General features: G+C 38.3%; 1 protein-coding gene across 4 annotated transcripts in view; it reads left to right on the top strand.

Moving 5' to 3' along the window:
• Pdgfd (platelet derived growth factor D) overlaps positions 1 to 4,693 on the top strand; it is a 228,689-nt gene extending 223,996 nt beyond the window's left edge. For all 4 annotated transcript variants that reach the window (XM_046466576.2, XM_046466565.2, XM_058586612.1 and 1 more), the window contains one exon: positions 2,464 to 4,693. In XM_046466576.2, the coding sequence (XP_046322532.1) occupies positions 2,464 to 2,589 (126 nt within the window). In that variant the 3' untranslated portion in view covers positions 2,590 to 4,693. The remainder of the gene's footprint in view (positions 1 to 2,463) is intronic.
• The last annotated feature ends 10,873 nt before the right edge of the window (positions 4,694 to 15,566 follow it).

Raw genomic sequence — 15,566 nt, forward strand, 5'->3', positions numbered from 1 at the left:
TTGACAAAGCCATAGAGGTGCACCCTCCCAAGCCCCTCCAAAACACTCCTACCAAATATGGTGCTGTAGGGTTTTTATATCTATCATGAGAAGGACTGTTTGATACCCCAAAAGATAACACATTCTTTACTCATTGCTTTATTATTTCTAACTTATTTTTTCTTATCCTTCTACTTATTTTTTTTTTCATTGAGAAGCGATATCATTTTCCCCCATGGAAGGAAAAAGCAAATGTCATTGTAACTCTGCACTTAGTACTTTAAATTTTATATCAAAGTCACAAAAGGATTAAAACTGGTCCAAAATGTGGACCACTTTGTTTTGTGCCCTGTCCTGTCCCCTTGTTTTGCCTCCTGTTTGTTTGCAGTTGGAATAGATGGGACACATAGAAAAGGGCAAAACAGAGAGAATATGAAGCTTTCTCTAGTCTTCTGCATTGGTCGCATCACCTTCCGGTTCACCCAGATGCATTTCTTGAAGCAGCTACTATGTGCCCAACATGCTGTTGAGATGTGCAGACTAAATACAGGACTAAGGACATGGCTTAGGCCACGGCAAGCCAGACCAGTTCTACCACCTATTAGCTCCATGTAACTCAATCTCTCTCCTAGTCTATAAACTAAATTAGAAAAGTTTCTATCTCCTAGTTTTGTAGAAAGAGCCAAATAATTTAATATTCTCAGAGCCTCCTGCAATGGTGCCTGCCATCTAGTCTGTGCTCAATATTAGTGATTATTTTTACTATTCTAGCCCCTAAAGCTATTATAATCAAATCAAGAGAGATAACATATAATAAATCATGTGGAATTGTATGATACATATTTCAACTGCAGTAGAATAATAGGAGAAAACGATTAAAAATATAATTAGTTGGAAAACTGGCACTTGAACTAGCTTTACCAATAACAACCACTGTTGAGTGTCTGTGCTTCCTTCATGAACTCTCTCACATAGTCTTTTTTTTTCTTCCAGTTTATACTCACTATTCTTTTCAATCAAAATCTAGCTTAGATGAAAAATAAAATGCAGTGATTTATTCTCTGACTTCCCAGAACTCCTGAGGAACAACACAGCTAAATGCTCAATGGAAGGAGTATGCAACCTAGAATATAGAGGGCTGAGGACTCTGGGTCTGTTATTTCTAGTAGATGGCTTTAGTTTTGTTTAAGACCTTAAATATTTAATATGAGATAAGAAAATGGCTGGGAATATAATTTATAAAAGAATTGTGGGGATTCTATGACAAGTTATAAAGACATTAAACTGTGATTTTCCTTCATCTCTGACAGAAGTATACTAAACACAGCAAGGCAGGTTCCCACTGTGCTTCACGTGTATGGCCAGACACACCTTTGAAACACAAGAGGAAGTTATAAACACATTACAGAAACATTGGGTCAGAGCGCATGAGGAGCCTGAGGACCTGATCCCTGGTCCAGGGGCCTGGAAGACCCTGCACGTGGTGTTTCTCAATTAGAACCTCAACTGTCTAATATATAAACTAGGCATAATGATACCTTCTTCACTAGGTAACACTTAAGATTTCCCAGATGGCAAAAATATAATGTCTATGCAAGTTCTTTGAAAATTGTAAAATGCTGCTCAATTGTTTGGTGGTGCCATGATCAAGTTTAGAGTCTAACAGGAAAATAGAACAAAATAGATGTAAAAGACCAATAGGAACCTAAGAACATAGAGAAAATAAGCAGCTGAACGGCCTGAAAAAGCAGGTAACATTCCAAAATGTCTGTTCATCTGGTCATGTTTGACTAATTGAAGGTCACAACAGAGAAGAAGAGTTAGTTTCTAAACTACCAATTTAAGAAGTTATGTTTAAACTTACTAATTTAAAAATCGAGGATATACTTATTAATTGAAGAAATGCTGTTTTGATACACATGTATTATCATACAAAAATTATAGTGGAACCTGATATGTTTCATATTGTAAAAAGTATTGTGTTTTCACAAATATGTTAGACTGTGAACATGGTGTAATTTAAGACCGCTAATGACCTCTCAGGCCAGACTGTTTACTTCAATCCAGCATTGAGTCACACTGGCTATTATGTTCACAACTTTGTTAATTGCCCTTCTATGTTGATACTATACTCAGTATTGTATTTATTGATTACCTGTGCTTTGGTCAGAAGAACAATATATTTGGGCCAGCACTTAGCGTGAATCAGGCTCTTAGAAAGCTGTCATTAAACCCCTACTAAGACACCTGAGGTCATCTTGGTACCACAAGTAGATAATACAGGAGCATTACTCTGAGATCAGTGGAATCTTGTACTTCAATGATTACAAAAATGCTTACATGTATACATTCTAATAGTAAGCCAATCGTTTTTGTTGGATTCTCAAAATAATTAAGAAACAATTATTAAAGGAATGAGTAAATGGTATCTGGATTAATTAAACTCCAAGAGCTTTCTAACAGGAAATATGTTTCTTTTCTTAGGTACTGAAGTTTGAACCTGGCAATATCAAGAGGAGGGGCCTGGCTAAGAACATGGCTCTTGTTGACATCCAGTTGGATCACCATGAACGGTGTGATTGTACCTGCAGCTCAAGACCACCTCGATAAAAGAATGTGCATAAACTTACATTGAGCATGAAAGAACCTTTAGTTTAAGAAGGATATGGTAAGGGACCCTTTCCCCACCCCCAGCAACCGAATTTGCTACTAGCCTGAAATATAATGATACAGTGATTGCTGAGACGACCTAGCTTTGTTAGTTCTGTGGCAAGTAGAAAGGTGCATCATCAATTTCTATATCCAAGAATGTAAGACTGCATTTTATAGTAGTATGTGAAGGATATATATGTATACACACAAATATATACATATGTCCAGGATATGTGTAAATAGATACATGGTTTATTCAGTAGGTATAACCAGGTACACCAGAGCTTATATATGGCTGAATGATTTAGACCCTTAATATTTTTCCAAAATAAGGGTAAGGGATATGTCAAATATATAACACACATCTGTAGGAAATTCAGAAGATGAACTTTTTATTTTATTGAATTTTGAATCACAAACCATTTTGGATCTTGAGCCCTTAAAGAAAGCATCTTGTATATTAAACACCAACATATAGGCTTTTCTTAGATATCTGCCTTAATTATAAAAAAGGAAAAATATGGTTTGTGGGAAAAAGACAATTACCTAACCATTTTTTCCATGAGATGCACTACACATGCTTGGTAATGTGGACTATAGTTGACTTTCTCCAAAACCATGCCATAATAATATGGAAAATTTAGAAATTAAGTCACTAAGTTCTCTTTTTATGCATTTTCTGAGACATTCTAATTCATTTAATATCCATCTCAAAAAATATTGTTCAGAGTGTTTATTATTATGATCCTTCAAGAGACAACTTATAATAAGTTTTAGCAGAATTTTGAATTTTTTTCTCTGCAAAAATTCCTCCAAAATAACAAATCCTTTAATAAATGGCATGGAGATTATGTATGAACCTTTCAAATGGTGTTCATTAAAAAATTTGGGCAGTTGAAAGTCAAAAACCTAAGCATTGAAATATTGACATAACTGGAAATTAGATGGAATATTTGATAGGATCCATATTTAATAATGGATTCAAACTATCCAAACTGTGCCAATAATTTTATGTATTTTGCTTTTGTGTTCCTGTCTCTTCAATATATACACATGGATTTACAATGGCATTTTATATTTGGTGAGCCATCATGGATTATTTATAACCTAAAAACTTTTGTATATTAATAAAGCAAGCAAATTTTATTGATGTAAATCCCTAATTAGATCCTCACTTAACATTCTGAATTTCTATTTCTGAACCAAGTGAAATCAGATCTGGAGTCTTCTGTTCTTTCCAAATCTAGGGAGCCCCTTGTAAATTATGGGAGTATAAATTTTGCCCTACTACACCACTTAAAAACTGTTTTGCATTTGTTATTGATATTTGGAGTAAAATTTTCTCTCTGACTCCTTTGTGTCTATTTTAAAGAGACTGACTTCAGGAGTAGGAAATGATTCATCATTCTCAAAGCAAGACACTTAAGAGGGAACACTGAGATCAACATAGCTCAAGGGTTGCTCACAGAGGACCACATTTTTCCTGCAGTCTTGAGAGTTAAAGGAGAGCTGATTTCTTTTATGAGTCCAGGGTCCTACTGACCACAATCAGTTAGTGTGAGGGAGACGTGCCCCTACTGTTTAGGTCCTGGTGTCAGATGAATGGCCTACATATATTGGGACTTTTATGTACAGTGCTCTCAGACCCAAGTTGTCAGCTGTCCTCAAGTAGCTTATTTCTTCTTGACTCTTTGAAATAAGACCTACGCTTATTGATGATGTACTTTCTAAAACTCCCCTAAAAGTGTTCGGTGTTTTTACTCAGGGAATAAGTGGTGAAATAAAGTACTCTGTTGTTCAGTTCTCCTAAAATCCCAGAGCACAGTCAGAAATAGCCCAGGCAGACAGTAATAATTAGGAGCCACTTCCCTTTCAGGACCACTTGCATATTTTCCTGGGAAAACATCAGCTTCCTGTTCCAAAATCAAAATGTGTGTTAACATCACTCACTTTAGCTTGTACAGCTCACATTGTAGCTGTAAATATGAAAAATCCTCCGTGTTCTAACCCAATTTTCAATAAACCTCCCAGGCTGCAATAAACAGGATGGTTTTCAGTTAAAGCCCTATCTGTACTTTTTATTTATTAGCTGAGATGTAAGCAGACGTATTCACTCACTTATCCTTTTCTTTCCTGCATGTTTATTAAAACTTCTCCCTTGGTTATCTGTTACCTATCGCACTTCCAACGTGTAGCCAATAAATCTGTTCCATTGCCATCAAAGGAATAAAAAGTTCACTGTACAAATTACATTTCAAAACACACCCTAATAAATCCACATTGCTGCACGGCTCACTCACCTGGAATAATGCCTTTCATTCAATATGTTCTTATAAAGCAGAACACTTTCGTAAGTAGAATGTTTTATGTTTTTTTGTCATATCGGTAACATGCAGCTTTTTCCTCTCACAGCATTTTCTATAGCAAATGTAATATGCCTCTTATCTTCATGAAAAATAAATATTGCTTTTGAACAAAACCACTCCATTATTTAGTACTCAATTGCAGTTTTAAAGGGTATACAATATTACAAACATACTTTCACAAATGGATCCAGCTGTTGGGAATGACAAAATTGGGTGATATCTGAGGGCAATTTATAAGAGCTAAAAGAATGAACGTGCTCCCAGATGACAAGCTTCCACTCTGTCCCCATCCTGCCACCACATAGTGAGATGGGACTTGGGCTTCATGGTCTTGTTGTTGCTGTCCTTGGCTTTTTGTTTGTCTTTTCTCCCACAGGCCTTCTGATGGATGACACTGTCTTTTGACATTGCCTGATTCCCATGCTCTTCCTCGGGGTCTGAAATCCACAACCTCACAGCCTGTTTCCCTTTTGCTCACAGCCCCCACCCTTCCCCATCCAGGTCAGCTAGTGGGTCAGTGGGTCAGTGATAGGCTTCAGGGAGACTAGTTAGCACTGTTCCCCTACAACATTTAGTTTATGGTTTATGAAGGAGCACAGAACACAAAGAGAGTCTTCTGGCTTCAAATATCTTTTGCTTGTAGCTTAGTCTTCACTATCTTATTGGAGACAGTGTAGCATCTGCACTGTGTTAGGTGAAACTCTGCCACTTTAAGGGTTTCGGGTTGTTTGGAGAATGTATGTAGGGAGAAATATATTCTTTTTTTTTTTTTTTGGTACCGGGGATTGAACTCAGAGGTACTCAACCACGGAACCATGACATTCCCAGTCCTATTTTGTATTTTATTTAGAGATAGGGTCTCACTGAGTTGCTAAGCACCTCGCTTTTGCTGAGGTTGGCTTTGAACTAGTGATCCTCCTGCCTCAGCCTCCTGAGCTGCTGGGATTACAGGTGTGTGCCACCATGCCTGGCTGGGATATGTATATTCTGAGGCAAGAATCAGTTGACCACCATCAGAAATACCATCTAATATTTAAGTCACAGTGTGGAGGAAAGATGGCGAGGGATCAAATAATTCTGTGCATAATAGTTAATTCAGATAACTTGTTTTTTCATGTAAAAGTCATAACTGTATATCTAAACAATACTTTAGTGCAAATATATTAAGAATTTTATTAAATTTCCTAAAATGTGCATGTGTCCAGTTTTACTCTAAGAATAATTCAACAGATGTCCAAAATGGTTTATATGCTCCTAGGGTCCTCTGGTAGAACATTAAATTATAATTCATAGATTAGTATTCATGCCTAAAATCCTAGGAAATTCATTTTTGTTTATTGACAGCCCTGATCAAATATGCTAGAAGATAAAATATTTATAATTCTCTGGTTTTTATTGACATTTCACTCAAATTCTGTTGTTTTTAAAGATCAAGTTAAAGACTACACAGGCCCTGAAAACTTAACATAGCACACTGGGATATCTCAAATAAAATAGTTAGACATTAATAGATAAGGCACTAACTGCTTAATTTAAGACTTCTTCTTGTGTTCAAATTTTATTTCCGAATTTGCAAATTAATCTGTACCTTTTAAAAAATGAATTTTCTTTCCCTATAGAAGTCTAAAACCTCTTGAGCAGATTACATTGGAAGACAGTAAAGGAGCTGAGTCCATCATGAATTCAACACAGCAAGCTATAGACCAAAAAAAAATCTTCATTTTCTTACAAAATCATGGGACTTTATAATTATCTAAACTGTTGGATACTGGTTGTTAGATTTGGTGGCCAGAAACTAAATTTAAAAATCATTCTTGGATTCCATTTACATTTTAAATAATAACTGAAATGCAAAGTCTCTTTTAAGAACTAAAGTCTCTGGTTAGGCTTTTTAACCCATTTCCTTGGTGAAGGCCATATGACAAATGTCTCCTCTTTCACCTTAGTCTCTTCAGGGCTTCCTTTTCTCTCCCTTTTCTCTCTGGTCTCACACCCTACCCTTTCCCACCTGCCTCCATCCACCACTCTTTCAGTCAGACAAATTCAGGATTGATGCTCACTCTTAGGAGGCATAGGAGGTGGGAATCCTTTCAGGAGATCAAATGCACAATTTCCCAGATGAGCAACTAACGAGGTGAAATTATCAGGTATTTTAAGAAATCACTGCTGCTTGATAGTCAAAGACATCATGTAAATATTTTCCAATATTGTTCATTTTGGTGCAAACTTCAGAGTATCATAGTGGACATTTATTGATATGTGTCAAAAGGAATTTAGCCACAGTCAACATGGGCAAAACTGACTAGATTAAATGTTGCATTCATTCCTTCAAGAATAAATACATTAAAGCCCACCATATATCAGGTATACTTTGGGGTTTAAAACACAAATCAGATGTACAACAGAGTATGAAACTAGAGAAGGGTATTCTAGGTGGAATAAACAGAAAACAAAGATTTCCTCAGCAAAAATGCATAAGGCAAATACAAAGCACACAGAGAATAAATTCAAAGAGTTTCAGTTCAAAGAATGCAGAGAAAAGTGGCAGAAAGGAAAGGAAATGAATTTGTAGTAGAACAATGGGTGTTAACTTAGATAAGTACCTACCTAATCATGCAAAGTCTTGCCTGCATGGATAGCAGAAGAGTTTAGTCTCTTTACACTTAGGAGAGGAAGCCGTGGGGGCTGTAAATACCTTAGAAAGCTAGACAAAAACGTAGAAGGCCTTGGGCACCTGAATTAATCTGCCATTTTCTGGGCCCGTGTTTCCTCTTTACAAAATTGGATATGTAAGGTGTTCTTTTGGTCCCTTCCAGTGGAATAATTCTGTTTTTCCACGTTTTGGAAAATAGCAGTCTACAAGAAGAATCAAAGCATGTAGGGATGTGTGCACCTTGTGGCTGTGCAGGCAGTGCACTGCACCTCTCCATGGGTGCTATTTGTATCAACTAGGACTACAAGAAAGGTTAACAGAAGACAAAGGTCTTCCTGATAGAATGGGTACCAGAGTGAAGGCTTGGGGGTATCCCAAAGAAAGGAGCCACGTGAGAGAGAATTCAAGAGCATTGTTTTGAGAAATCTCTGGAGATGGGAAGGAGAAGCCAACTTTGAAAGCCCATCTCTCAGAAAAGGGGCCAGAGCTTATAATGTTGACTGGCAGTCAGACTTAATAGTGGTAGAACTGCAACCATTAGAAGATGAAGGAATAGAAAAAGAAGGACATCCATAAGCAAAGAAAAAAGGGGAAAAGGTATGTTCACAAAGCTCCAAAAAGTGTGTCTAAAATGTAAGTGCCCACTGAGGGCCAAGTGTCCAGCCCTCTTATAGACACAGCAGATTGCCCACATGATAAAATGGGCATGTGTCTTGCCCTTATCAACCCAGAGTAGGGAGGTTAGATATTAAACAAATAATTACATAAATGATCTATTTATAATGGCAAGGAGGAAAAGCATGATGTAGGGTGACAGTAATAGGTGACTCTGGATCAAAGGTGGGGGAGATTCCTTGAGAAGATGACACTGGAGCAAGAACAGAATTGGATCAATATTAGGAGGAATGGAAGAGGAGAGAGTGGTGTTACAAATGAAAAAGAAATTGGCTAAATTTAATAAACATTTTGAATATTTCATGGACAATTGGTGATGGGTTGGAGGGAGGTAAAGCAAGATGTCAGGGCTTTTCAGGGCTTCCGGTAAAACCAACTAAGTGTATGAAAGTGCTGTGTGCTGATATGGGGTTCATGGGAAAAGAAGTGGGGTAGATTAAGATTTCGCCATGAGGTATTAATGCCAAGTCACTTTTGACATACCCAATGGAGATGTTAAGAGGACAGTTGCATCTGTGGGGCTGGAGCTCAGAAGAGGGTCTAAGGATGAGGTATAACTTTGGAGTCATACACATGACTGTTAAAAGCCACAGAAATGGTCACTAACACCCTTAGAAGAGGACAAAAATTGAGGGGGGAGACAATCACAGAACAATACAAAGTGTATAAAAAGATTCTGAGTGCCAGAGAAGAAATTATCTCAAGGGGACTGGTCATTTTCTCAACCCTTGTGGAGAAGATGAAGGAGACATCTCCTGATTTATCTGCTGAGACACATTCCTCCCTCCCCTACCACCAAGCCTCTTTCTGTGAGCTTCTCTTCACCTATAGCACTACTGTCCACTAGAACTTTTTGTGGTGATGGAAGTGTTCTGTATCTGCGCTGCGCTGCACTAGCTATGTTGAACACTGTTGCCTGTTGAACACTGGAAATGTGACTAGTGTGACTAGTGATATTTTAAATTTTATTTACCTTTAATTACTTCAGATTTAAATGTAAATAGCTGCATGTGACTAGTGGTTACTCTATCAACCATTGCAGCACTGGGTTCTAGCCACTACCCACAGAGTTATAGTCCTAATACCCACATCCCAATACTGCATGTGCATGCATGTGTGAGCACACACACACACACACACACACACACTCACAAGCTGCAGCTGAACATCTAGGGGAGGGCAACTGACTCAAGCTTTCTTGAGATAAATGGACCTGAAAAGAGATTCAGATCGTCTCTCTTTGGCTTTAGATGGTAGGCTCTGAAAATCAATGGTGATTGGCACCCATCTTTTCTGTTACGTTAACCAAAAATAAAATAAAATACAAAATACAGGGAAATTCAAAAGGCAAAGAGAGAGGGAAGAATAACACTGATATCCAGAAAGTAGCTGCAAGTCTTGAAGCAGTCCCTGATTGCCTTTGGTCCTAATGTACAGCCAGATCCCTTTATTAGGTTGTCTAAGAATGTCAAGTGGTGAAGGGGTGTAAGATAAAGAGATTTTGTGGAGGAAAGGTCTGTGATGGAGTGGAATGGAATTGGAGTGGGAATAACTTTCTGGAAAAGTTGATTAGCATGTGGAAGGTTCTCATTGTCTGCAACACTTGGTTCTATATAGTTTCCATGACCTTGAAATTAGCAATATTGCACCATTGCTCCTAGGGGAAGTGCAGGGTTAGGTTACCTTTTTGGTCAAATGGTCAATACATAACTTTGTATTATGGCATTTCAGATGAAAAATATCTTATTTAGTATATGCTGTTGAGTCATTAACATTAAACTTACTGTCAGTAAGGACTATGACTCATACCTGAATGAAGCTTATCTACCATGTGCTTTTTCACTGTAAGGCACAGCACAAGTTTCTTGCACTTAAAAATGCCAGAGAACACTTCAGCTGTGGGACTGGAGCTTGCTTGATGATCCATTTAAATAGCAAAATCACCAACAGAAAGCAGAAAAATGTGAATAACACAACATTAAATAGATCATGAAAAGGACACTTGTTTATGGTGTGAGAGCTGAAATAAGAGAGTGTTTGACCTCAGCTGGGAACATGTATATTTCAAATTTTTCACAGCTCTGCAGATCTGTGAATGACTACACTAACACTGCATACTGATTTGGTTTTGAATATGCAAATTTGCAAATATAGAATCTATGAATGGTGGATATTGACTGTAATAATAGTGCTGTTTATTGAATGCTTGTGATATGCCAGAATTTTTTCTGAAGCTTGTACATATTCACTTAATTTTAATAATAATCCAATGGTAAATGGGCTTATGAAAATGTAATAAATTAATATGCATAAAGTTTTTATTATAAAGCAACACTATAATTATTATGTTTTATAAAGTTTAAAAAGTTAAGCACAGAGAGTTCAAATGACTTGCTCAAGGTCAGCTATTGCTTCAGACAGTGCCTATGGAACCCACATCCCTAATCACATCCTAACACCATCTGTTTGAATCATCCTACAGGAGGCAGAACAGAAGAGTTTCTTCAAAAATTCTTCACATCCACAAGACAATCCCAAGTAGGGACCCTGAGGTCAACACTGATGATTCTAGTTCAACTTCATTTAATGGATAGTAGCTGAGCATCTATTATGTGGAAGGCAGAATACTATGCTCTAGGTAAAATGAGATCAAAAGATAATTTTAAAAAAACACCACACTCTTACCATCATTGAATTTGTATCAATCCATAATCAAAAAGTAAACACATATATATTTGATATAATGATGAGATATGAAAGAAAAACAAGTTAAAAAGTCAAAGGAAGGCCTCTCTGGGGAGGCCTTATTTTTTGTTGATACTTAAAGCAAGTGAGGAAATGACAGGTGGAAATGTCTCAGGAAGGAGCACTCTGGGCAAAGGGACCTGCAGAAGGAGAAGCTGAAGCAAGCTGGGCATGACATGAGAAGCAGCAAGAGGACCGGGGTGGAGGGGCGAGGAAGCTGGTGGTAAGGACGGAGGTGAAAGAAGTAGGCAGCGCCAGCTCATCTGGCTGCATAGGTCATAATGAGGAGTTTGGATTCTGAGAATGTCGGGAGGCCCTTGGAGAGTTTTGAGCAAGGGAATGAAGTGATATTTGTGCAAGGTATATTGGGGTGTGCAGAAGTGACTGCAGAAGAGCAAGAGTAGAAGCCAAGAGACCAATACAGGTTCAGGGGGAGAGGTGCTTCCTTGGGGAGGCCACAGTGAGGAACTGAGAAGCAGGTCATCTCAGGATACGGCTGAGAAGCGAAGCTTTACCTGTGGCGTGTCAGGGAGAGGGGTCAGGATGGCCTCCAAGGGCAGCCCCGGACTCCTGGCAAGTACAACAGTCTCTGCCTCAGTGGGAGACAGTGACAGGAGGTGGCTGGGGAAGAGGAGAATCTAGAGTTTTCTTCAGGCTTTCATAATCTATTTACTAAATACTACAAACCTTTTAAAAATTGATAGCTCCTTCTCCTGGAAAGTTTGCCCTCAGCATAAAGGAAGAATCACCTTAGTTATTCACTGAAGCAATTATTTCTTTAATTGTTTCAACTAAAGAAAAAGAACTGCTGGATAGATACAGTGGTGCACGCCTGTAATTCCAGTGACTCTGGAGGCTGAGGCAGGAGGATCACAAGTTTGAGGCCAGCCTGGGCAGTTTAGCAAGACCTTGTCTCAAAATAAAATGGAAAGGGGAGTTAGAGGTGTAGGTCAGTGGCAGAGTACTTGCCTACCATGCACAAGGTCCTGGATTCCATCCTAAGTATGTCCTCCCCCAAATCTGATATTTTTTTCCCCAGTTAAACTGTATCTGAATAATAAATACATAAATGACTTGCTCAAGAACAGCTATTGCTGATCTTGGTTATCATATACATAAAAGCTGAAGGTTTATGTGACATTTTGAATTTCCTCATGTATACACATGGCTAAATCAAGACACTTGAGTGTAATATAAAGCGCTGACAATAAATGCTAAACAAATTAATTTTGCTGAGAAATGCAGCATGCATTCACCCAGAGCCTGCAGTGGAGAAAAGCCCAGATCAAATCAGCAAGAGTAGTAACTGGGGGAGGGAAAGGAAATATTTCGGCCAACTATTTACCCAAAAATGTGATTCAAAATCAAGCTAAAGACAATTCCCTGAGTTCCAATACCTTAAGCAGCACATTGGGTCCTATAGGAACTGAAATCATTTCCCGTTTGATCTGTCAGAGGAAATTTCTCCAGCAGACATCTCAATGAACCGTATGAGCCTCTGCACAAGACCGGGAATGATATGTGACTTTCATTTTTCTTCTCCCAGAAATCGAAAACAGACTAAAAGACATAACTGTGACTAGTACAGGTCTGAGTTTTATTTTAAAATAGAACAAAGGAAGTGAGACAAACTTAATCATATGCATAGTACTGTGCCCAGAACATGTTTAGTTGTTTGAAAATGGTAGCATCTTTTTTTAATGCGTTCAACCATTATTTCTGAGTTCCTACTATGTTTCAGGTACCATCCAACTGCCCAGAATGCACCATGCATGACACCATCTTGGATCTTGCTCTGGTAGTGCTTATAGCCTAACACTGATAGGTAGTAAATTCTCCCTTATACAAAGCAACTTTAAGAACCACCGAGACCAGGGCCTCTGCATTCCCCTCCAGACACAGCGTCTCATGCTCAGAGCTTTGGCATTTGGAGCTGCATAGTTCTTTGTTGTGGGGGCTGTCCTATGTATCATAGGATATTCAGCAGCATCCATGGTCTCTACTTACTAGATGCCAGCGGCACCCTTTCTCCCCTGAGGGATGATCAAGGTGTGTCTGCATGTTGTCAAATGACCTCTGAAGGAGAAATGCTTCTTCATGTGAGGACGACTGATTTCATAAGGTGATATTAGCAATAATACTCTGTCTTTCTCTGAGGTTTCCCCATTTGTTCTCTATATAAGGGTTCCTTGGCCCAGTGATGTTTCCTAGAGAGGAGATTAAGGTTAATGGGGCAGGGGAAGGCACCCAGTTAGATTGTATTAAATTAGGCTTGGAGACATCAGAATCCCTAAGACTTATTTCAAAAATACAAATGCAATAACTATTTCAGATGACAGTGATATCCACTTCCAAGATATTTATTCAATATATTAAATACCTACCTTCTATCAGGAACAATTATGGATGCTGGGAACAGTGGGCAAAACAGATCAAAACTCCTATTCTTGTGTAGCTTATAGTGAGAAGAGGAAGACAAATAAGTAACATTTATGTAATATATGAGAAGAAAATATATAGCTGGTTATAGGCAAAGAAAAGCAGGGGAAAGGGGATCAGTATTGGAAAGAAATTCAATTTTAGATAAGATGGTTGTTTTGGTAAGCTTTTTCACTGCTGTGATTAGAGGAACTGACAAGAACTACTTTTGAGGAGGGAGAGTTTATTTGAGGGCTCACAGTTTTAGAGGTCTCAATCCATAGAAGGCCAGCTCCATTCCTCAGGGCTCAAGATGAGGCAGAACATCATGGCAGAAGAGGGGAGGAGGGAAGGGCTCATTTGATGATCAGGAAGCAGAGGGAGATTCTACTCTCCTGATACAAAATATATACTCCAAAGTCACCCTCCCATGACCCACCTCCTCCAGCCACACACTACCACCTTCAGTTGCCATTCAGTTAATCTCATCAGGGGATCAATTCACTGATTGGGTTAAGGATAACTCAATCATTTCTCCTCTGAACCTTCTTGCATTGTCTCACACATGAGCTTTTGGGGGATACCTCACATTTAAACCATAACAGATAGTTATCTACAGTAAAGGCCTAAAGGACTTAAGAAAGAAAGTCATACAAATATACAATAAAAGATTTTTACAGAGAGAGGAAGCAAGTGCAGAGGCCCTGAGGTAGGAGCTTGGTTGGTGTGGGACTGCAATGGGATGAATTTGGTTGAGTGGTAAAAGATAAAATTAGGAACTTCATGGAAGTCATATTTTAGTTAACTTTTTAGGCTTTGACTAAAAAGGACTTTGGCTTTGACCACTAAAGATCTTCAGTGATAGTTAACAAATATTTCCAACTCTCTTCCAGGCACATAGAAGGATTTTATTTCCTTGCCCACTAAACCTAGGTATGCCCATGTGTGGTAGATTGGATTATTTGTCCAGATTCTTCACCCTTTCTTTCCATCCATAGCACGCTGTAGGGAGGAACCTCTTTGCTCTCCTCTACTGTGGTTTTGTACACGTGACTTGCTTTGGATAACAGGATATAAATAGACATGTGGCTTGTCCTCCTGAGCCTCTGCCATCACTTTGAAAACAACAGGCCCTGGTTCCCCACTGACCCAAGAAGGAGGATGGGAAGCTTGTTAGTCAGAGGACTTGCAACTTCAGCAGACCAGCCAGCCTATCTCAGCCTAGGTCAGCTGACCTCCAGTGGAGGGTAGATATATGACAAAGAAGAAAAAGGAAAAAAAAAAAAAAAGAAAGAAAGAAAAAGTTTGTTGCATTACAATGAGACTTTTTGGCGATTTGTTGTACAAAAAGAAATCTTTAAAAAGTACCAGGCTTCTCTGTTCCTTCCCCCCTGTTGCAGTAAGAATGGGAGTACCTGTCAAGGCAGAGCCTCTACCTCCCTGGTTCCCAGAATGACTTTGTGGAGCAGAGTCCCTATGATTCTCACAAGACATGTAGCTTGAGAAAGACATAAAATATGTAGTTCTAGGTGATGCATCTCTGATGATGCAGTATAACCTACTTTGGCTAATACAGGAAGTCTCTATAGCATTTTAAAATGAGAATTGACATGATTTGACCAATATAACTGACATGATTTCATTCAATGTTGATAATAGACTGAAGTGGGTAGACGCAGAGATTAGAAGACAAGTTAGAAGGTGATTATTGCAACAATAATACAGGTAAGATAAGATGGTGACTTAGAACACTGTGATAATGGCAGGGAAGGTGACCAGAGAGCAAGAATTTCAATAAGATTTGAAGCACAAACTGTTTTCTGGTTAACCTGCAATGAACCATAAAAATCAATGAACCATAACAATATATTCCCTGATTAACTGATATTTCAGTAAGCTCATAAAGTCATTGGGGTAATAAAAATTAAAGAGGTGTGAATAAATTTAGTTTAGAAACTTGACAAATTCTCAATAATTTCCTGTCAAAGATTAATATAGATATGCTGTATTCAGGATTCAATTTGGCTAAATCTATAAATTCTGTGATATAATCCCTTGTTGTTCTTTCTTTTCATAAT

The sequence above is a fragment of the Marmota monax genome, unplaced genomic scaffold (assembly GCF_021218885.2).
Source record: "Marmota monax isolate L192 unplaced genomic scaffold, Marmota_monax_Labrador192_F-V1.1 WCK01_AAM20220418_F8-fsc00045, whole genome shotgun sequence".
Lineage (NCBI taxonomy): Eukaryota > Metazoa > Chordata > Mammalia > Rodentia > Sciuridae > Marmota > Marmota monax.